The sequence below is a fragment of the Mytilus californianus genome, unplaced genomic scaffold, assembly GCF_021869535.1.
Source record: "Mytilus californianus isolate M0D057914Y unplaced genomic scaffold, xbMytCali1.0.p SCAF_13, whole genome shotgun sequence".
In the NCBI taxonomy this organism is placed as follows: Eukaryota; Metazoa; Mollusca; class Bivalvia; order Mytilida; family Mytilidae; genus Mytilus; species Mytilus californianus.
In genome coordinates, this window is record NW_026262615.1 from 41,563,682 (window position 1) to 41,589,527 (window position 25,846).

Sequence of the window (25,846 nt, forward strand, 5' to 3'; positions counted from 1 at the left end):
AAAAGCCTCATAATATGAAAAATGAGAAGATAGCTTTTATGAATTACGTTCAGGATACCAAACGAAAAAAATGGGATCACCGTACGTTTTTTCTGCTATACGATAAAATAGAAAATTCCTTTGTAAGTTATTATTTAGCTGAGTTACCTCTCCTCAAAGCACAGAGTTTAAAAACAAATATAATAAAGCAAAGATATTCTACATTTGTAAACAAAATATGAGTGATAATAACTAGGGATGTCAACTCGGTGAACAATTACTAATCGAGTACTCGCTAGTTTTATCGAGCGATTCTCGAGTACTCGCTCGGTTATATATCTACAAAACGGAAACACAAAAATACGTATTATACATTCTGTGGTTTGTTGTTCAACGGAAGAAAAACCATCTACATAAGCTTGTGGGACAAGGAGTAGTTACACACCATTTTTAACAGTTCATTACCAACAAATACTAATTACGTGAAAAACAAATCTAATCAATATAATTAAGTTAACACCTATTTAAAATTATGACAAGGAATAACCATATCGAACAATAGTATTTGGTAATCGTTAATGAAACATACTTAATGTTTACAAAGGTGTAATGATTAGAAGTTTAACTATTCACTGAGGGTCACCAGAGGATGCAACAAATTTGTTTTATTTGGAAACAGTTTTTTGTGAACTATTATTGGTGTCAGTCAGTTTTGCAACTTTGTAAATTACAGTCTTGCAAACGAACATATTTGCTCTGATGATACCGATGTGATAGAATGGCGAAGACACTTTTAGTTGAAAGTGTTAGCCTATGTAAAACCCACGTATTTACGGAGGCATTTTAAATGACAATTTAGCACAATCATTCGAGACAACATGCATTTTATTTAACAGTATGATTAATCAGTGATTAAATTTCCGAAAGAGGTTCTCAATAATATCAATTTTATATAAAGAAGAGCAATATTCTAACAGGAAACCGATTAGTCGAGTATCGATTTGATGTTCGATACTAGGTACTACCAAGCGATACTCGAATATTCGAGTACTCGTTGACATCCATAATAATAACATAAGATCACATTAATTTGTTCTTTTAAAATGATTTCTTGTTAGTAAATAACATTGCTGCATCGAAATTTGTTGACCTGAATATATTCTAGACCTATTGTGTTCTGCTATTTTACAACCAAAGAAGGCGAAAGACAACCATACCACCTTAGGCAAGCTTCAGTGATCGTGAATTGCCTCTTTTTAAAATCTTCCAATATGGACTGTGAAAGTGCAGTGCTGCAAAAACTTACGTTAACCCTTTTAAACATGTCCGAAATAAACAACAGTAATACATGATAACAGTAAAAGACATGTAAACAATCAGATAACATTCACTTAAGCAAGCTTCGGTGATCGGGTATATCCTCAAAACTGACATTTCAAAATTATGACTACAATAAATAACTAATGTTACACTTCCTATTACAGTTTGCTCTATTGAAAAAAGGGAGAGCTTAAAAAAGCCAAAGCTTCATATGAAAAAAGTCAGAACTGAGCGATCAGGTAATGTGCTATATTTGTATTACTAGATTACAGGGTTTATCAATTCAATTGAAAACAACACAACTAGGCTTACAACAAGGAAATACATATCTAGAGGTCATCATACAATGTCAAACAGTGTAGAGTACGCTAACATTATATCGCAGCAGGTCTTAATATCTTATGAGGCAATACAGATTACATCCATACAACAAAGACGAAAACACATACACAAGAAAATGAAATAAGGTCTTTAGCAGTCATTTTCATCATAATATAATTTGAAATATTTGAAAATGTTGATGTTCTTCAAAAGAGGAAAGTTACGTTTTCACAACTTATACCCGTAATATATTCAGTACTTGACAGTTCGCTTTAATTCAATCTTTGCTATGCCATTCAGGTTTTGTTTTCATACACAAGAAATATGAAATTTATTTTTCAGCATTTATTTTCATCATAGTATCATATAAAATGTCTGAACATAGAAATGCTCTTTCAAAAAGTAACGTTATTAGTATCCTGTGATACAATCAGTACTTTGATATTTCACTCTTATTGAATCTTTGCTATTCAGTTCAGGTTCTTTTCAAACAATTCAGTGTCTAATGTTTTGCATACACAAATATTACTACGAACACCAAATTGATGATACATAGCTCCGGATAAAATTTCTGAAAAAAACTGAATATGCCTAAAAATTAGTTTAAGCATATGCTAGATATACGTGATTGAGACAGCATTATATCGACATAATAACTTACAGACTTTTACAGGGCATCTTAACGCCTTCAACAATAGATACGTGAGATGGTTTAAAGCGCCCAAAGTGTGTAAACATATAACTGGTTCAGTTCAAAATAGATTAACAAAATTCAGGTTTTATGTTCAATTGTTTATCTCAAAATCATTGTACTATATTCTGGTGGACTTCAAGTATTGTAAATAGATTCTTTGTAGTTAAAATCATCATTAAATCTGCTTATAAGTAAATCCGAAATCGGCAGTTGAATCCTTTAAGAAGTTATGGCATTTAAACAAGATTTTGTTTCTAAATATATCTTTGGACACAGATGGCTTGTTAAAGAAATTGAAAAGGCGGAAGAACTCCGTTGGGTTTGCAGAAGAGTCTGTCGATGGAATTGAGATCTTGAAAACATCAGATACTAGTATGAAAAAAGAGAAATCTGAGCAAGCAGGTAATAAACTATGTCATAATTCACGGTGGGTAAGGTTGTCCTGCGAGAGAACGTCCTATGCTGGTGATTCGGTCCTGACTGGTGCTGGTGGGTCCTGATTCTGTGCTGGTGGGTCCTGATTCTGTGCTGGTGGGTTTGTTTACATTGTACCAGAACGGCAATAAAACAACCGTTCTGTTGCTTAATTTTTCTCTGATACTTCCTAAGTACCATGCGAGGAATGTTACAACGATTTTTTATTGAAAAAGTCGTGCAAATTCGCCAAACAAAATTGTCCTGACGATGTGCTGGTGATTAGAAAAACGGTCCTGGTTCTGTGCACCTATGTCCTAGTTCTGTGCCTTTATATTTTAGTTAAAAGTTGCAAATATTCAAGATCATTGATGCAGAAAATTTGTATAATTGATAGAAAATATACCTAGCATATATTTGGTGGATATTTCATATGAGCCAAGTTGAGTCTGTTTTTTTTTATTTGATTTTTGAGAGGGGGTGCAAGATCTTTCTGTTGAGATGTTTTGGCATTTTAAAACTTTTGTTAACTGTTATTTTGAAGATATATGTGCTGTTAACTGTTATTGACTAATTAGCTGTTATCTGTTTTCTTAAAATTGACATTGTTGTGAACTGTTATTATGAAAAAAAAATACCCCTGTTTACTGTTTTTTGATTTTTGAATTCACTGTTTTCTCATCAAAGATGATTTAAAATGCTGTTATCGGTTATCAATATTTTAAATTTACTGTAATCTGATTTTAACAAAATAAAAAAAAATATTGACCTGTTAATTGAACCCCTCTTGCCCCCTTTTGAGATAAGAAAATATGCATACGATTTGCGGGATTACGATCCTTTTGCATGACCATCAAAATACGGTGTAAAATATCCAATACCTATATAAAAAAGATTATCTGGTATGTTTGCCAATAGACAAATTTCCATCAGAAACCAAATGAGCTAGGTGTTAACAACCATACGTCACCGTACGACCTTCAACAATGACCCGAAAAATCAAAATGTAAAAGGTTTTGCCTAAAAATGGAGAGCATAAATATAGAATAAAGGACTTTTATTCTAATAAAATTGAGAATGGAAATGGGGAATGTGTCAGAGACAACAACCCGATCAAAGAGCAGAAAACAGCCGACGGACACCAATGGGTCTTCAACACAGCGAGAAAATCCCGCACCCGGAGGCGGGCTTCAGCTGGTCCCTAAATAAAATGTGTACCACTTCAATGAAAATGGACGTCACACTAAACTCCATAGCATATAAATGAACTAAAATTAAAAAACATACAAGACTAACAAAGGCAAGAGGCTCCTGACTTGGGACAGGCGCAAAAATGCGGCGGGGTTAAACATGCTTCGTGAGATCTCAACCCTCCCCCTATACCTCTAGCCAATGTAGAATAAACAAACACACAGCAATACGCACAGTAAAACTCAGTGTAAAAGAAGTCCGAGTCCGTATCAGAATAGGTAACTAAAGAAACTAAGCAAAATGACAATGATACATACATTAACAAGGGACTACAAACAGTTACTCCCATGCCAGCTCCAGACCTCAATTAAACTGATTGAAAGATTATGTCTTCATCATATAAAAATCAAGCACAACCTAAGTTGTTCACGGCAAACTATCAGGTGAGTCTGAACATTTCTTAGATGAGTTTAGATAATACATTCAGTGTAGCCTAAGCATCCTGAATATTGTTTCTCTGACAAATTTGTACGATACTGTATATACTTTTCTTTTTATTCAAGCAAATGAATCTCAGCCTTGGTTCTGCGCGTAAGAATCATGTGTCCTCAGCAGCTAAAATCACATTTCTTTGTAACAATTTAGAGTTTACTAAAAGGATGACAATAATATTGCGGGTTTTTTTTTTGGAATAAGGAAGAGGGAGGTCACGGTGAAAGTTTTAAAGCTTGAAATCGTTTTGAAATTCTAAAATTGTTGATAAAAAATAATTTGATGCAGATGATCAAGATTGATTTTATAACTGCAGTTGATAATTTTACCATAAAAACATTTTCCAAGAGGGGAAGGGGGGTTCCCGTAAGATTTAAAAGTTGTACTTTAAAAGAAAAATGTATCTATTAGCTATTTAGCATCATTTGCTGTACCTTTAAGCCTCTGGTCAACATAAAATTATTGTCTGATCGGTTGTCAGTGGGAATTTTCGAAAGTTCAATAAAACATTAAAAAAAATATTTAAATATTTCATGGAAGGGCAGACTAGAATTTGTCAAAAATGAAGACTAGATACCCTAGATAACACACACAAAAATAAGTGCATTTTAAAGATCCAAAAGTAAAGTCTGTTGTCAAGGATTTTTTATAAAGAATTAAGGGGGAGTAAGTGAACGATGTGTCCTAATTTTCTATTTTTAAATATATTTCCTGAATAAAAATAAAATATGCCTAAATTTTAATTGAAAATGAGTGAAAAATGAGTGAACGAAAAAAAAAAAAAATACCAGACTAAGAAATACACTTTTAGTTAAATATTTGTAATAGCCCGAAGCTTTTAATTTTTGTGTTTCAAACACACCTTCTCTGTGGTAATGACTCGTTACAAAGGTATTTCACTTCATCCATTTATACTGTGAATTCTCAGTATTATTATATTAACATGTAGCTTAATATAAAGAAAAAATCGAATCTAAAGCCAGATATATCAAACATTTTATTTTTATTTTATACGTTTTCAGGAAACAACAACTCAAACACGCCTTGAACGTAAAATGTGTACTCGACTGTCTCTTTACGATAAGATAATTGCCCATTTTTAGACACCCCCCGCCCCACCCCCCCAAAAAAAAAAATAACTGTTGCCGGGGGCAGAGATGCAAATTAATGCTTTTTAAGATCAATATTTTATCTTTTCGTGCATGTTTTTTTATTAGTTAAATTTATTAGTTAAATTTATGCTGATGCATCTTAAAAACCCAGAAGTATTTGCACCTACCGAAATCGGCTGTTTTGTTAAATGTGCAAAAATTACAATATCTCGTAGCTTCATATTGACAATTGAGTATAAACAAGTATATAAGATGCAAAAAATCTTAAATTATACACTTACATCTAACTTTTAAAAGCCATAAAAACAGTTTTAAACAATCCAAATATACAAACTTTACAAAACTTGGTTTAATTTCAACTGGTTATCAACCCGTTTCGCTCTAAGCTCATCTGTATCAAGGGGCCGTGTGAGCTATTGACTTGGCGTCCGTAATTAAAAAAAAATCTTCTCTGAAATTGCTTGACCAAATGTTACCAAATGAATTTTCCTGAGTTAATCTAGGAAAAACAATATTCATCAACAAACATGACCACTGTTTGTTAAAATATATTCGAGTTTTTAGTTTATATCGCAAAAGTTCAAGCAGTTAGCATGGTTAGATCAAAACTTACCGAGTAAAAATATTCAACAGGCCAATGTCTATCTACCTTGCACTTTTCAGAAAATTCAGGTCAGATACCGAAACTTGGTCCAGCAACATTCATCAGCAATACAAGATTTTGACCCACACAGTTTCCATTCAATACAAATATTCTTGTTCCAATGAATCATTTTAAATGCAAAAATACCAGTTGCAGCCTTTACTTTGTTTATTTATATATGTGTATAGATTATCGGGTTTTCTACACATTGATATCGTAAAATATCAACCGCGAGCCACAATGTGAACCTTTTCGGCGAGTGAGCGCAGCAAACGAGAGAAAAGGCTTCACATTGTGTCGAGCGGCAGATATTTTACGATATCTATACGAAGAAAACCCGATTATCTGTTTTTTACGCTTGACGAAAGCAAGCTTGATAACGTCTCCACTCACATTGTGACGTCGCTGATAACTTCTCCTCAGATATTGTGACGTCGCTGATTATGCCTGGTCTCGTCTCAAAGCCGTGAAACGAGAATTACGGAGCGACTGAGCAGTGTGATATAGTCGTAGGGAAGGACGATAAATATGAATATATGAAGGGAAGCAGGGTCACCAGGGTGTGAAATCCATGTCATCTGAAATAAATACTATGCATAGATCTAGAAATCGACAGATAATAATGACATCTAAAAAAAATACTTTCTTGTATCTTGACACACAAAATGAATATAGTATTGTGGAATTTTTTAACTTAAAATGTTCGATACATTGGTAACACCGGTTAATAGGATAATAATCCTGTCACGTATGAATTGGGTAAAAAGATGGAAATGTGAAAGTTTACGGGCGGTAGGTGCAACAGGATACCGACAGCTCACATGGCTCGTCAGGATGGGAGCTAAAAAGTGGATCAAAGTCCATGAAAATTTGATTTAAAATCTTTATTCATTCCAACAAATTATTGAGATTTTGTTGATGATTTTACCATTTACGGCAACAAGAAAACTTTCAGAATTTAATGCAAAGAAGGTTTAAAGTCTTTCGCCAAAAATACTATCAATTCTTCTTATCCTATGTTAACCTCCATGCAATCTCCATCCCTTTGTGATCAATAAATTGAACTGTAAAATACTACTTAGTATCTTCCACATGCCTTTATGATGTCTGATGTATACATATTTATGACAATAACTGTTGTGAGCACAAGATTTACTGCACAGTTTTAAAGTTTTGCTAAAACAAAAATTAAAATGTAAACTTAAGTTTTGCGAAATTTGTTTGATGTGTACCGATTGAGATTTTAATCTAAGAGAACATGGTTTATCTATTAGTTGAAGTAGCTGCGAGAACTCGTGGTTCAATAATTTGTGTCTTTATGTTATTATTTTGTGTGCTAAGTGTTGTGTTGTTACACCACTGTACCAATGAAGGAGGAAAGGAGGAGTGGTTGGGTGGGGTGTGTAGCGCAAACAAACATGTTAAGCCCTGTCACGAGTGCCCAAAACCAGTGGTTGCCGATGCTTGCTATCTGTCATGTTTGTTTTTTGTTCAAAGTTGTATTTTATATCAGGCCGAAGGTCTTCATTTTTTAATCGTTTACCGTGATTTTTATAGCTAGTATTTGTTATGGTTTTTGCTCGTTGATGAAGGTCATACTTTGACTTGCAATTGTTCACATCTTGTTCCATTCTAGTAAGTTTTTATCAGTCATGTATGAAAAGCAAGTCTAGGTCGTTTTTTTTATCCAGTCGAAATGTATTGGAGACAGTGTATATATTAAGAAAGAAATTAGAGGCACCAATAGTAAGATCATCTAACCTCGTATATTTAACTGAAATAAACCAGTCAAACGTTTATTGTCGTTATAATATACATGTCGCTTAACCTTAAGCACCTTTTAAAACTGTTTTAGTTAGCATATTATGTAGAGAGTCATCACTTTAAGGGCATTTAATATCTTAAATAAAACTATTCTAATTAGATATATTTTCATCTGATATTGGACGGAAGATGTTGCCCTTTTATGTAATATAAGTTACGATTATTTGAAAACGCTTATTAAACAGCCAAATGGATGCACAATAGTAAAAATAGGAGTCACAAATCCGATTGAATACAATTATCTGCCCAATTTTATTGATTCTGTAACGTTTGTTTCAAATATAACCAACTGTTTACCCAAAATCACCAGCACCGTATCAGGACCCACCAGCACAATGACAGGACCCACCAGCACAGAATCAGGACATGTCTAAACTGAGAAAATGCACAATTTTAATAAATTGCACAGGTTTTTCACAAAATAATTTTGTCGTGTGGATTTGGGTATAGGAAGCGGACTCCAGGAGCATTTTTGTTTTATTTTTTCAGTTCTAGATTTTCTAAAAATGAGCACTTTTGTGTTACGCTTACTGAAACAGTTTAGAGGGTCACATTTGTAATTGTTTGCCTATGAACCCATAAGAAACAAAATTAAAACATCTCAACTGTTTCCTTCCATTTTTTATGCGAGAAAATTCGTCATTTTCGTCTTTGTTTACATATTTTTAATGATCACCAGCACCAGTAAGGACCGAATCACCAGCACAGAACGTTCTCTCGCAGGACAACCTTACCCATCGTGTAATTAATTAATTACAGGTGTAAAAGCTTTATTTGAATACAAAGAAACTTCGATTAAAATAAACAAATTAACCTCAGGAAGTCATCGTACGATTTAAACAAAAAGAAAACGCTTCTATTATATCGCACATACGCAGCAAACATGAAATTTAGTTTTTGCATTGCTTTTTATCCTAGTATGATATAAAATGTCTGAAAATAGAAATGTTCTTTTAAAAAGTAACGTTATTTGTTTACAAAGTATCCTGTGTTACAATCAGTACTTTGATAGTTCACTCTTATTCAATCTTTGCTATTCAGTTCATGTTCTCCTCACACAATTAAGTGCTAATGTTTTGAATAGAAAGATAAGACTACGAACACTGAATTGATAATAAATGGCTCCGGATAAAAACTCTGAATAACACTGAAAATGCCTAAACATTGATTATAATATATGCTGAATTTACGTGAAAGATACAGCACCCCAACGACAAAATGATTTATAGACATTGACGGGGCATCTTAAAGCCTTTAACAAAAGACACTTGGCATTGTTTAAAGAGCTCTATGTGTATTAAAGTATGTGAAAGTAAAGGTTTCCAAAAAGCTTACATCGACCCTTCGGAACATGAGAACAATATGCATATACAATAGTAAAAACAGAAAATAGTTAAAGATATATCAGCAATCAGATAAAATATAACATTCACTTAAAGTGATATGGAAGAATAAACAAAAATAGAATTGTTTCATATTTTGCCAAAATGTAGTATATATTATGATATGATCAAAAATATAAGTAAAATGATTGGCCACTGAACTTTTTTTCAGCTTTTAGTTAGATGTAAATATGACGAATATTGGGTGGTTGACAGCGTATATTTGATGATGTGTCTTGTGACCTACTTCATATTATTTCCACAAAAGTTAAACTTAAAATACCATTATAACACATGTTGATGAAAATGTAAAAAGGTAACAGCAATAGCATGAGAAAACTGCCTCGAACAAACAAAACTTTATAAACATATCCGATTTACTGTGCAAGTGTCTTCCACTGTCATACAAGTGGAATGTTTTACTAGCTATAGAACCATGTTAAACCCGCAATTTTCTATCATATCAGAAATATGCAGGTTGCTTTCCTTTCGTTCTGTTGGTTGATAAAGTCTCACATTTGATTTTGTTAGTTTTAATGGAACCCCTCCCCCCCCCCTTTTTAATTTACCTTGGAGTTTGATTTTTTTGTTATACACAGATTTGATCCGAAATGATTACGTGATGTCTTTTTAATGAAACATATACTATATTCATGTAAAGTCGTTTACCGCTGTTCAAAAGTAATAAATCGATTAGGCGAAAACTAATCCCGTTTACAAACTAAAATCAAGGAAAAAACAACAACTACATGAGGAAAACAACGGAAAAACAGAAACACTGAACTGCACTAAAAAAGAAAATCATTTTAAAAGCGCCAACAAACATAGAAAAGGACTATTTGATAACAACTGCTATATTCCTGACTTGGTACAGGACATTTTAAGAAAACAAAATGGTAGGTTGAACCTGGTTTTATGGCTATCCAAACCTCCCGCTTATATGGAAATGTTAAAAATACTGCTAAGATGACAACATTACGTGACTGGAATACAATACAAATAAACGCAATAACACGCAGGACAGAGAAAAACATACATAGATAATATAATAGTGCATAACAACATGTAAACCACAGAATAGCAATGGACACCTCCCATGAATTTACGACAGTACACCAGTACACCACAAACGAAGCATAAACTGCGTGTTACACGAATGTATCAAAGCCAGAAAAAGGTACGTTGTATAACAGCTTTTTTCAACATTTTAATGTCTTATTGTAGATCCCAAAAAGTGCATTTTACAGTGATATCATACACCAAAGGTAATGATATTTGAATCAATAAAATACAAGACTGACGGGAAATATTTTACTTGAATTTGTATCCAATTTTGCGTATTTATTCAATCGAGATAGCTGTTAGCAAATACAGATTTGTTCGTCCGATGTATTTATTTGGTTTAATGCACTCAAATTATTATATATAACAGCAGTTAATCACTCAAAAATCAAGGTATAATTATTATTTATGTATATATTATTATAAATGAATAGATGAAAAATGTATGTTTCATGTTTGGTATTGACCAGTTCACCAAACGAAGACCTTCCTCCAACTATATTTTGGTGAATTTGAATTAAGGGGGGTCCTATCATTTCATGTTGTGGTATAATGTGATTGGTCTTGCCACCAGTCTAGTTAGGATGCGTATTGTAAATTTACCGTCATTTGTATGAATTACATACCCCATTGAATGATAGTTTGTTTAACATATCGATGTTCGTCAAGTGCCTTTTCAATAAAGCGTAATTCCCCTTTTTCTCAAATCTAATGTTAACACTTGTCTATTATACACAGCTGCTATGTGATCTATTCTAAATTAGTAAAACTAACTTGAAACATTAAGAAATTAGAAAAAATAATACTAATTGATTGATTTTTAAAATCAATGTTTGATTAGTTGAAAACATTTTGCCAAATACATGTAACAGGCATTAAATTCCAAATAATATGAAACAACAACGTTTTGGTATTATCTTCTTCATATACGTCTTACGTTGTTTCTTTGAGAGAAATCACACTTTTATGCATAAGAGTACAGTTTATCTTATTAAAATCGCTGATCAAAGTTTTCATTCAATCTTTACTTTTCAAAACTTGTTAACATTGTTTCCTTGCTATTTTAGAGAGAAAAAAATCAGAAGTCAAATGGCGATAAGCAGTGATACAGGAGGACTCTAGACAAAATGTACAGAAATTCTTTTTAATAGAACTAACTTATATAATGTCATCCTGTCAGATGACAGCTATGACTGTTGTTTTAAATGTAATAAAAACGCATTGTTCATGTGCTTAGATTTATAACACTCTACACAGATATCCATGCACATAGTATTCCATCTTATTACTGGTTTATTAATTTTTAACATATAAAGAATATAATTATATAGAGACAGATAATATTAACTTTATCAAGGACAGACATGGGATAATCATAATCAGCACTGACTACGAGTGCTGATTATGATTATCCAATGTCTGTAATCGATTACATTTTGTAATGTTATCACATGTAATCAGTAATTATGCAATTTCTGATTACATGTAGTCGTAATTTGATCGATTACAATGTAACAAAGGGTGTAATCATGTTAACTTTTAGATAACATTCAAATTTTGTATATGGAAATAGTTTTTGATATACTAGAATGAACATACATTATCAATCTAGTATTTACTATGATTGATTATATCTTCTATATAACAAGTTTAGTATAAACCAGCTTTGGCATATAAAGTGAAAATGTATGATTTATTTTGTAAACAGTTCAGTAAATGAATTTACAGTCCAAATGTTTCCTTGTGAGATTGATTCCTTGTAACACAAGAATATGCTTTGAAAACATTTTGTTTTCCCTAATGTAATACTTCTGATATTAACTTAAATTTTAGTTTGTAATAACTAAATCATATAAATGGAGAGTCAATAGCATGGAACACAAATTTGGGGAATTTGAATCCAACTTTGACTTTAATTATCGACATAAATTAGCCAACTTAGATAAAAATGGAATTTAGAACCAGATTCGTTTTTCACAATTTGTATAAATTTTGTTTCCCATAAACATTTTTATATGTGCTTTTTAGGCATATCAGGTATTGAAATTTGCAAAGAATAATGAAAATAAATTACTTGTAAATTAATAACTTAATGCAATTTAGACAATCAATTGTAATATATATGCTCTTCTGTTGTTTGTCCGAAAAAATAAGTACTGATTAACACTGTAAAATCATATGCATGACCTAATATACAGTCTACACCAAAGTCAGATTTCACATTTGTATTTAATAATAGTAATATGGAAATTGTTCCTTGTAATATTTATTTTTGGTAACTGTTAACAGAATTTTTGGATTACTATCGTAAAACAAAGGCAGTAGTTAAATTTGAAAGGAGGTCATCAGGTTGGTTAATAAGTAAATGTGGAGGTAATGGAGGTTTTCAATTTGAGACATTTACAAAACTTTTCGATACACTTGTTTTTTTCACTGCCATTTCATACGGTGCCTCAATTCGGGTCACTGAGATTTTTCTTTTATAAATGCTGTAAAAACCAAAGAGCAAAGAGATTATATATCGGTGTTTGAAAATACACCCTTAACGGCTTTATATAGAGATACGGGTTGGATGCCGAGTAATATAGTAAAAAAAAGTTTTCTTATTGGGAAATAAATGTTCTAAAGTAGATTTAAAAATTGGAACCATAGAGTCCATGTGAAATTTAAAGAAATGAATATGGAGTTTTTATGTAATACTGATATTACTATTGATAAAAAAATCAGTTAAACAGATTCAAAGAGGAGTTGAAAACTTTAATTGATTACTAATTGTTAAATTTATATTTTACACGACAGTATCATTTTCATGTTGTTGAATTTGCAAAACATAACCATAAAAGAAATTAAACATGGGAATTTTAATTTCTACTTGATTGTTGTGCTTAGTGAGAACTTTATAATTGTTTAAATTCTACCTTACGAGATGAATCGTACAGTTTAATGTTTGTGCTTTTTAAAATATTAACTTTATGAGATAACGTTTCGTAATTTTACAGGTATATGTCTAAGTAATATTTAGTGCTCAAATCAAATGTATCTGTTGTAAATGACATACTTGTTACTTATGTTACTTGAAATGAAATTATAGACGGTCCGAGTTGATTTATGGACGGTTCGGATTGACTTAATGACGGTACGAGATGTCTCTATGCCGAGTTCTCTCGAACCTGTGTTGTTGCGCCTATGAGAATATGTCGTAATAGAGATATTGTGATTGAATATAGATTGTGTGTTCATGAACAATGTAATGAAAATAATATTATTGAAGATAAGAAATATGTTTTACTGAACTGTCTTGTATATGCAGATTTTTTTAGCCATGCTAGCTCTTTAATTGTAATTTTGTGAATTTGTCTGATGATGATAAATTCAGGTTTTTATCAATTGATGAAATTGTATGTTATTTTTTTAGCCAACATCTATTAGGATGTGTTATTAAAACAACAAGTGTTTTTTTTTATAATTGTAGATAATTGTAAAAAGAAAACAAGAATGTTTTATAATTGTAGATAGTTGTGTGTTTTTAGAAATGATTTTTATAGTCTCTCATAACTCTTTTTTTATGTCAATATTGAGGTGATACTTTATTTAGGTATTTATATTGTCTAATCTTGACAATAAAACTACTTGATCATTAACTTTTCATTATTTATGTTATTTGTTCAGGTCTTTTTTTTTAATTGAAACATTTGCACTGGGCTAAAAAATTTATAAAAAACAATGTTATTTCTTTTACAGAGAAACAACACTTGTCTATGATATCAAATAATACACATGTTACACTGCCTTAAGTCCAAGTTCTTAATAACATCAAAATATTAAAGATACATGTAAAAAAAAACACAATTTTTCACAAAGTAGCTTTTTATGTAAGGATAAAAGAGTTTTTATATATTACAGAATATAATGTAATCCAAATTAAGTAATCATGATTACCTTAAACAAGAGTAATGTAACGTAATCAATGACATTTGAAATCAGGTGCAATTGTTATGTTATCGTTAACTTTAAATTAGCAAAGTTATTGTAATTCAATTGATTACATTTTAAAGTAATTGACCCCTTCCCTGATTAAGGAAGAATATGAAATAATTATACATATGCTGGAGATTATACAAGAAAATCATTAATATTCTATGTTCTTTGAAAAATTAAGTTTTTAACAGAAACTGTTAAATTATATGTCTATTGTAAAATTGAAGAAACTTATAATAAATTTAGCCAAATTAACATGAGGAAAATAACTTTGAACATGTTGAAACAAGGGAAACTTTTACTAGATTAAGGGTAAGCAACCATATTCTGAAGGGTTGGGTACAGAAATATAAAAAAAGAGAAAAACATTTATATCAGCATTGGTGTTTCAATAAAACAGTTGAGGAAGAGCATTTCTTAACTAAGTGTAAAAAAAAAAAAAGAAAACTTGAGACTATCAATTTTTACTGATAGTAACAATGTTCAAATATAGCTGATATAGATAACTGAAACATTATTTGTATGCCCATTATGTATATCAGTTGTGCAGTATGCAGTATTCTCTTTAATTACATATATGCCGTCAACCGCATCGAGTTATTGCAGTGCATTTAAATGCAAATAATACAAAACTTTGCTTTTTGATCCTGTTTACTGTAACCTTAACCTCTAGATATCAATTGATAAAAAATACTTAATATCCATTTAAGATAAATTTGATTCAATTCAGTTCAAAGGTTTAACTGTCTAAATCAATTATCTATAAATAAATGTCAAACAAAATAAAATAATCGACAGTTGTAATTCATTTTATAAATGGTAAATAAAAGGGGTCAATATCAAAATTATACAAGTCATTATAACTTCATTGAAATCCTCTTGTCTTCAATATACAGCTATTAATTAGATAAAAGTTTGGCCCATGAAGATCCTTTTCAGAATTATGTGCAGAGAAGGATAACTTGTTTTATGTCTAACAATAATTTATGCATCCCTTTGTCTCACAATGAGTAAGGGGAGACAAGCCTCCATCGTCTATCAATTGATTATTCTTAACGTTATACATAGTGTTAGTTTAGTGGACCCTCCGTCGGTTCACTAGTGAGTAAAATGCTCGTAGATGCATCATACGAAGTTATCTAGTGATAAGGGTTAGCAATCTAAGGAAAATGTAGAGTATTTCAATGCGACCATAATGATCGATCTTTATAAAAATGTACACACTATAATATATTTCAGTAGAGTTATTTGATGTAAACCATCTACGCTCATATTTCAGTACAGTTATTTGATGTGAACCATCTACGCTCATATAGTTTGCTAGAAGATATATTCAATTCAACATATATATATATATATATATACATTATACGTTGTTTTCAATTTAGACTTGTTTATATTTTTTCGTTTGGGCTTGTATTTTATTTGCCTTCGGGTTTATATGATCCGTTCATCCTATTTGGACTCCTCTAAATTCAAGAGTCTATCCTAAATTGAGGTAAATTTTAGAGACATTAATTGTCGAAATCTGGATATGGTGTACAAAAACGTTTGCACCTTTTGTTTGCGGTATACCATCTTTTCCGCAAGTTTATTGTTTTCTGTTTAGTATTAAATTGATAATTAAGATCCATTTATTACATCGGTGATACGTTTATTTGGCAATCGGCAACGGCAGTCAGCAGGGTTTAAGAACATTTGTTGTTCGACCTGTTAGTCAAATGCGTTTTGTTAAAAAATACTTTTTCACTTTTTTTGGTCTTTTAGAAAATGTTGTTTGTGCTGTATTTAGACCCCTCTAACAAGAAATTTGTTTTGCATGCACACGTATAAAAATTGCGGTTTTTATCCAACGCAATCATAGGTTTGAACGTTGTTTTCAATTTAGACTTGTTTATATATATATAAATATATAAAAAATGACTGAATAATGGCCAACGATTAATCTTACGGGGCGATGGATCATATAGATATGATACAGAACTCTACAAAATATAATATATAACCAGTCTAAAAGGGTACAACATCACCAAAAAATGACTATAAACGAACAAATGTAACTATAGATATTTCGGATAACAGATATCCTTCATCAGTATGAGCACGATGTAAAATAAATCAGATCAATCTATTCTGATTATTAAACTATAGCAATCTTGAATTCTATACAATAAAAAAAGTGAAACAGTTTCACCCGAACATCATATGTAGAGACGCTAATAATTTTTTAAAATTTCCACAAAACGACTCAAAGACATGCTTAAAATGAAAATAGTAATTAGAGATATGAACTGGCACAACTCTAAAATTCCAAAATGACGTCAGTTAAGATGTTACAACAACTGCGTGTAAATACATTCCCAAAAAAAACAGCACTGATCGATATAAGCTGGTAAAATATGTCAAACAGAGGCTGCGTATTTATCGTCCCAAATAAATAGCAGTTTTATAATGAAAAGAAAAAATAATAGTAAATTTGGACTAAGGTTAAAAAATTGGACGTGGATGCGTACTTGTACATTACTACCAAATGAAAAGAACCCTGGTATTTAAACTAGTAAAATTAAAAATTTACAAAAAGAATCCTTAAAACTGTAAGAGTCAAGTAAGGAAGCCGCAGTAACTGGAAACAAATGATGTCAGGAAAATGAGTGATGGTAGGATAAATGAGTGACTCATTCTATGTTTTTTCATTTATGCCGTCTGGGGAAACTGTCCTTAGCTTTCTTATCGAAAACCTTTCCCGAGCAAATCTTTCGGCCCTTGACCAACCCTCGTTGTGGTCTATGATTGTGATTGTTAGGTTTTTGAGATCAGCTTGGGCGTGCCCAGGTGATCTCAAATGACGACTTACGGGGAGGTCGGGCTTGCAGGTGTAGTCACTTCGATGACCATTCATGCGTTTGTTGAATGGCTGTTCTGTCTCGCCAATATACTGCATGCCACATCGACACTGAAGAAGGTATACAACATTCTGTGTTTTGCAAGTTACATTACAAAATATAGTGTACACAGACCCAGTGGCAAATAAATGTTTGAGTATATAGTATTTGTTGGCAAGTCAGACATCGTCTGTTACCACACGACTTGCACCATCCTGCAGTTGAACAGCTTTTATAAGAGGAGACGTCAGCTCTCGCAAATAAGTCTTTCAGACTTGCTGGTCTCTGAAAAGCTAAGACAGGAGGATTGGAAAGATCTTGGATAATTTTGGGTGCTTGGCAATAGTTTGCTAAATGGCACGGATCAAGCGTGAAAGGTTAGTAAAGGCGGGATTGTATGTTAAAACAAACGGAACTATTTTGCTGCTCTTCTGTTTGTACTGTAATAGGTTATTGCGGCTGTTGTTATTAGCACGCGCAAATCTCTTATCTTTGTCCAATTTCTTATAACCTCGTTTGGTAAAAAAACGGCGAAGTTCCTGTAACCGTTTAGTGACAGCCTCCTCAGAGGAGCAAATCCGCTTTACTTCGAGAGCTTGGCTGTACGGGATACTTTTTGTACAGTGTTTGGGGTGACAGCTTTGGGGAGAAAGGTACTGATGTTTATCTGTAGGTTTACAGTAGAGATCTGTTGATATGACACCGTCCTTAATAGCGGTAGTAGTGTCTAAGAAAGATATTTTGGAGTCGAAAATTTCATATGTAAATTTAATTGACTGGTTTGCGTTGTTTGCATGTCTGATAAAATCATCCAATTTTTGTTGGGATTCAATCCATTTCATGTCAACATCATCGATGAAACGGAACCAAGACAGAGGTTTGGATAAAGATGTTGAAATAATTTGTTTCTCTAATTTTCCCATGAAAATATTGGCGTATGACGGTGCAATTTTCGTCCCCATCGCTGTCCTGTTTATCTGAAGGTAATGTTCACCATTAAAGGTGAAATTGTTGCATTCAGAACCAGAGTGAGCAGCTGGATATATATATATATATATATATATATATATATATATATATATATATATATATATATATGGCCACAATATAAACGCATACAAACTGTACAAAACAACAGCAATATCAAATTTTTGGGCCAAGTGAGCTTTTCTCATCACTTGGCGCCCGTCGTCCATCGTCCGTCGTCGACCGTTTACTTTTACAAAAGTCTTCTCCTCTGAAACTACTGGGCCAAATAAAACCAAACTTTGCCTAAATCATCCTTAGGGTATTTCGTTTTAAAAATGTATCCGATAACCCCACCGATCAACCAAGATGGCCGCCATGGCTAAAAATAGAACATAGAGGTTATAGTTGGTTTTTGGCTTATATCTCTGAAACTAAAGAATTTAGAGCAAATCTAACTTAGAAAAAACATGTTCATGAGGTCAAGATCTATCTTCCGGGCATTTATTGTCAATTTTTAACAATTTTTGGCAAATTCTTATAATCTTTTAAAAAAATCTTGACCTCTGAAACTACTGAGACAAAATTAACCACACGTGGCCACAATCATGATTAGGGTAACTAGTTTTAAAAAATGTGTCTGATGACCCCACTTACCAACCAACAATACAGTATGGCTAAAAATAGAACATAGGGGTAAAATGCAAGTTTTGTCTATTATTTTTTGAACCGTTATAAATAAGAGAACATCTGAAACGAGCAAAAATGCTCAGAATAATGAGCTCTTCTAATTGTCCATATACGTCAAAACTTTTAGACATATTCTAAAGGAGTTATTGTTCATAAATGACAAATTTTACCATTTTTTTCATTTTTGCCTATTTTCATGAAAACTATGTTATTTAGAGATATACATTTTTTTCCCAGATATGCCTAATTAAATTAAATTATAATAGAAAAAAAACTTTAAATCACAAAAATAATCAGCAAGGCAAGATCTATTAAAAAGTCAAATGTTGCCGAAATAGTTGGTAGACTGTCACTCTTCATAGGAGTGATTGCCCTTAAATAAGTTTTGCTTTACCATCTTCTGTGTTTTGAGCTAAAGTAAAGAAGATAGAGAAAACTAAACAGGCTAAAAGATCAGAAATACAAGATCAACAAAATCGAGATTTTTGTCATGAAGTCTATGCTCGTCTTCAATGTTGGAGAGTGTCCTTTGTTTGATATGCACATAGACCGAGGTGAGCGACAAAGACCCTTTAAAGCCGCTAGTTTAATATTTGTGTTGTTTTGAACCCCTTTTTAACCGTTTATATAATTTATTTATTGTGTACATTTATTGTTACACGTAACGATCCAGCGCCCTCGTAAGGAAGACCGTTGACTAATATCTAGACGTTTTGCTTGTAAAATTTATTTAAGTTATAAATGTTTTAATGAAGAATCAATATTAACGTAATTCATTATATTGGTTCAGGAGAAGAGAAGTGAAATGTAGTTATAAGTAAACAATTTGGAGCAATGTGGAGCATTGGTGATAAAAAAAAGGGTCAATATCAAAATCATACAAGTCATTATAACTTTATTGAAATATTCTTGTCTTCAATATACATTGTACATTTGTAAATATTTTAATCATATTAGGGTCTGGGCAACCATAGAGCAGGATTAATATTTTTGAGTTTCCTTATCTTACATTAGAGTTTAAATCTATGTCCAGTATACAGCGGACAAACATAAAACAAATACTTTCGCCACAAGCACATTTTGAGCTTTCAGACAATTGCTCAGTTACAAAAAAAAAGCGTTAAAACCTTTGCCTAATTCCTAAGCTAACAATGTACAATATTGTATTTTCGTTTACAAATATTGAAATGTGCTAGACAGTGGAAGTTGGTGATCTCCTCTTTCAGTACACATTAATGTTTTGTAAAACTAGCAATGCATTTAATACCAACGTCAAGTGACTTTAATTTATTCAGAAGATTTGGAATACAACTGTTTTCATACCATGAAGTACGACACAGGGGATTGTTATTTTTTTCCGCTATCGTTAATTTTATTCTTTACTAGTATTTTTAAATGATGTGGTGTCTGCAGCAATGCATTCTCCAGATATGACTTCATGAAAATATAATAATAATTCATTTGTTGTCGTCTATACTTAAGGAACGTGTCCCTTGCAATAAACATTTAATTTCCCCATAGATGACAATGATAGCCTTCTTTAAGATACAGACTTTAGAAAGTTGATTTGTTTAACGAAACCTTGCTAGACTTGATCCCAAAAATATAGGTTCCCGTTGCTTTTCTTAACGGAATTTGTACTTATCTCCCTTGCCTATCAATTTTGCACTTAAAAACACGTGTCTCATTTTAGCGTTGAAAAGACATCCAAGTTTCGTAAGGGCTAAGGAAAATGTATCATTTTGCCTTTGGTATAATGCAGAGTGCACAAAGTCTCTAATAATAAAAAATAACGGGTGCACATTGAAAATCATAATATTGCACAACATGTTTTCTGGTAAAAAGCAATTGAATTTAAGATAGACAATGATTCGAAATTGAAAACAATGTAATTTTGTTTATACTTTGCGTAAATGTAGTTCATATTATACTTATTTTAAAAATACAATCAAAAGAATCGAGCACTTAGCTTTTCCGCACTGATCGGTTGTGCAAAATTGTCATATTTTATATGAATTATATCAAGAAACAACACTTTCATGTGAATAGAAGAAATTTAAAAACTATAAAATTTTTAAATAGAAAATGATAATAATGTGATTTCAGAAAATAAGAACGTTTTAGTTCACCTGCTACATTATACAATAGGTAAATTATTTGTTTATTGATTGATCATATCTTTTTAAAAATATCTGAGTTATCTTCCCTGATATAAAATAAACTAAAATTTTGAATCGATGAAACCTTTTTGTTTCATGTAAAGAGAATATTTTACCATTACATGCATGAGATACATTTATTTTTGATTTGTTTATAGAACTATAAGTCTGACAACCAAATTCCATGTCTGCATTTCTCATTAAAAATTTAGATTGATCATTTTCAGCTTTTTGGGATACAAAATTGTTTTAAACCCTCGATCTACCTTCAGGATTATTCTGTTGTCTGTTTGTAATGTGTAATCATACATTTGATATAAAGTTCACCTGGTTACAGGCCATGAAATCTTGTCAACCAACTGCAATTGTTGTAATTGTTTTTTTTTAGTAGAAAAATATTCTATAATATGTTTTGCTATATGTTTTGTATTTCATTGGAAAGAAAGAGTTCTATCTAAATTTAAAAAAAAGAAAAAAATTACATAGAATATCATCTGTAATTGATGTGAATGATTAAACTGCTATTCAAATATATCTAGTAAATTACTTGTAACAAATATAATGTGCTGTATCTATATTCATATATAGAAAATAAATGTAAATGAAAACGTATTACTTTTTTTGAAATTACCACTATATGACACTCCTTTATAACAATTGATAATCTCAAATGCCTTATTAATTGTGAGGTAGTACATGTAGCAATATAATTATTTTGACGCTGCTGTATATTTTGTTGTATGATAAAAAGACGGAAAGATACCAAATGGGAAATAAAGTCATTTTTTTGTTAACGGACAGGTAACAAAAGGTTCAAAATAAAATATAGACGAAAAGACAAACGACGGCCGTCATTAATTTAGCACTAACACACAAAATTGAAATATACGTTGAGTAATATGACCATTGTCAAAAATGAGGCTTTGGAGGGGTATGCAGTTCCTGTTGTTTATATTGGAACTCTTTTAATTGCTAATTAAATGTAAAATCCGGTATTGAGTCACATTCAGTAATTTTATGAACATGGGAAAGGAGTGAGTGAAGACAACGACAATTGGAAAAGACCATTGTATTGAGCAGGAACTGCATATCCTTTGGAGTAAGAACTGCTACCATTTTAGAGCAGCAACTGCTAACACTGTTGAACTTCAACTGCTTGCACTTTACAGCAGCAGCTGCTTACACTTTAGAGGAGACACTGCTAACACTTCAGAGCAGCAACTGCTAACACATTAGAGCATTGGAATATTCCTTCACTTGCCGTTGGTTAATGTTGCTTAATAATTATGTATTTTACTGATCCTGTTATACATGTGACAATCATAAATGTGCCCATCCCTCCAAACGTGTCAATATGACGTCTCTAAAACTCCCCAACATGATTGAGGACACCAAAACATGAATGGCTGAAGATGTACATAATTTAAAAGCGTCTGTCTGATCATCTCTACCTTAAGGAAAAATTGTTTCAATCATTTTCACAAAATTAATGTTATTTGAGATCAAACCCAGACAACATTAGTACTGGTACCTTAGACTCAAATAGAAAATTCTACATTATGAAACGAAATTTTTTCAAAAGGTGCTATAATTTTGTTATTGACAAAGGGGGTTCAAATGACGGTTTATTAAGGATCAGTGTTCCTAGATGTAAAACATTGTCACTAAGTCAGGAACCTGTTGTTCAGTGGTTGTCGTTTGTTGGTGTGGTTCATACGTGTTTCTCGTTTGGTTCTCGTTTTTATATAGATTAAACCGTTGGTTTTCCTGTTTGAATGGTTTTACACTAGTAATGTGTGGGGCCCTATATAGGTTGCTGTTTGGTGTGAGCCAAGGCTACGTGTTGACGGCCGTACTTTGACCTATAGTGGTGTACATTTACATATTGTGATTTGGATGGAGAGTTGTCTCATTGGCACTCATACCACATCTTCTTATATCTATCAAACAATTTCAAATGAAATGTGTGGGCGAAGAACCATTTGAAAATGTTTCAGCTTCAAAACGAGCCATCATACATATCCAACTTTACGATATGGACTGAGCTACTGAAGAAAAAGTTAACATTTCCGGCTATGGGAAACCAATTACGCATCCTGACCAATTAAGCGTTGTCTTCATTGTGGTTTTTTCTAAGCATCTTTTCTAATCTTCTGGAATTTCTCCAAAAAAGACATCTTCTTTGATAGCCTTTGATAGCGTTTGATTCTGTTTTTTTACCTTGGACTGCAGCAGAAACCAGATATCCATGGATTAAATTTGCCATCGACCCAATAAGTACTGGAGTAACTGACTGTAGACATTTTAGCACTAAGAGTTTTGAGATGTAATGGCGTCTTGAAGTAGAGACCTTTCGGCAAATAGCAATGGTCGGACCAGTTTGGGGAAAATGAATTGGACACGTTTGAGAAATTAGACACCTTAAGGGGATGACACCTTTAACTTCTATGTTTTTAAAATTTCCTGATATTGGTAAGTTTTTTGCAGAAAATATTAGTTTTTACGGTATTTAAGTCAAATAATGCATATTTTGAGGCTTTTCGTATCGTATATTATACCTCGTGTTGTCAGGATTTCCCAAAGAAAGACCTTCCTACGTTCGCTTGAAAATTATATTCACATCTGTTAATTTTGGTACATTTCTTAATTATGACAAACGACGACCTTCTCGAAAAATAAGCATCGATATGAGAGTCCGAGTAAACAAATACTTGATGATTGTGCGACATCGAACTATAAACATGACAAAAAGGTGCAGCCGTGGTAAAGTACTTGCTATTTCTCAAAAGGTTAAGCATATACAAAACATCGTAAAAAGTATTAATGAGCCTATGCAGTTCCGTCTCTTTACAAATGGACTTCTTGCAAAATTCCTTTTTTTTTTCTAAATCAATCATTTACATGTACAAATATAGACAAACTTAAAATACGATAAAAAGTAAAATAACACAATACCGAACTCCGAGGAAAATTCTAAACGGGAAGTCCCTAAGCAAATGGCAAAATCAAAAGCTCTCACTTGTATGACAGTCGCATACAATTTGTTTTAAATAAACGTTTGAAGTCGTATTTGATTGTTTCTATAAATATAAAACTTAAATATTTAAACCGCATAACAAATTCATAAGCAATTCTATCTATTCCCTACTTAGGTAAATAAAATAAGGCTAATGGAAGTAAACCACTAATTCATGGCACCATTGTTTTCTATATTAAATTCTCAAATTTCAAGCAGGAACAGCTCTTTTGTTTTAAGTTCAAATAAAGTGACAAGCTTTGCATGTCAAAGCAACACCTTATGGTGAATTGTACTGAAAACATCAAGGTACCTTCAATGGCATATAAGAGAGAGAACTGGTTCCTGGAATTTCGGATGTACCAAAACATATCCTACAGATCTGACAAACAGGCAAAATTTACCCTCCTTTTTAAATTTCTTGCATCTTTTTTTATTCAAAATTATCAGTCAAAAAGTGTTCTACAATGATCAACAGTCATTCAGCTTTCATTTGATACAAAAAGTTATAAATATATATATATTTTTAAAGTTACATCCATGCGTAGGAACTATTTTGTGTTAAATATGTACTACTTTCTGATATTTGCTTAATGACAGGGCCCGAATTAGTGTTGCAACACCTATTGTTCGTCGGTGCTTTATCTTATTTTCTAATAAACGATTTGCCGGTGCACGGTTGTAAATATTGTTGCAACACCTGGTCGAGTGTATGACAAAACTGATTTTTGATTACGGCTTCCCAGACGATATTATTTCACTAATTTCTCAAAATACATGTTTCTAATTCATATGGAAATTTTTCTTATTCAAACTGTTCGTTGTTCTTTTTTTTTTTTTTCATTATCAATAATAGACAGTTACATTGTAAATACTGAATTGGCAGGAGAGCCTCGCGTTTTCAATTTAAAAACTTAACTGTACCGATTGGAGAATGATCGTATAACACTTGATGCAGTGATATAATCTATATTTATCAGTCATATCATGTTTGCAGGCCTTACAACGAAAGAAATGTTCTTTTCCTATAATATTGATATTGTAATAGTAAGAACAAAGATAGTCAGTATGGATCTTTCCATCCCACTTTTTCCTTTGAGTTATTTATTACGCATGATTAAGACAAGTTTTATGTATTTACGTATGGGCAAAGCAATGGAGAATATGATTAAAAAGAACGAAGAATGAGATTTGAACATACTCGTTGCATCCCACCACATAATAATGTACCATCTTTACTTCCAGAACTCGTCAATACAGAGTGTGGTACTGCATGCCTTCGTCAAATGAAGAATCGTGGTTTATAGTAGAATTTTGATTGTTTCTGTTTAATTTATTTACAACGTTAATTATATGACCAGACAATTGAGGGCTTGGCAAAATGTAAAGACACTTGTTATTCGTTGCTATCTTGGTGCTCTCTAGATGTATTTTTGGTATTTATGTGTTGCCGGGTTGCTTTCTGAATGACATATATCAATCTTTATTCTTCGTTGATTTATGTTTGTATGTTCCTTTTGTTCATCGAGATTAAAAAGAGGTTAGTTCCAATATACTATATTCATTACTACTACAACTAGTTGTGGAAACTATCATACAATTAGGATCACAATAACACTTCAGGTTGCATTTAAACTGGGATCGTCTCAAAGTGTTAATATAAACCGTCGTTTCAAAACAAAGTTTAACTCCTATGATGTTTGTCTATAGTTGAACAACGG

The 25,846-nt window shown here is 32.0% G+C and overlaps 1 protein-coding gene across 1 annotated transcript in view; it reads left to right on the forward strand.

Moving 5' to 3' along the window:
- Window positions 1–10,637, forward strand: part of LOC127723947 (uncharacterized) — a 124,079-nt gene extending 113,442 nt beyond the window's left edge. Inside the window, exons 11-12 of the mRNA XM_052230662.1 lie at window positions 1,464–1,538; window positions 10,597–10,637. Coding sequence (XP_052086622.1) covers window positions 1,464–1,538; window positions 10,597–10,622 — 101 coding nt within the window. The 3' untranslated portion in view covers window positions 10,623–10,637. The remainder of the gene's footprint in view (window positions 1–1,463; window positions 1,539–10,596) is intronic.
- The last annotated feature ends 15,209 nt before the right edge of the window (window positions 10,638–25,846 follow it).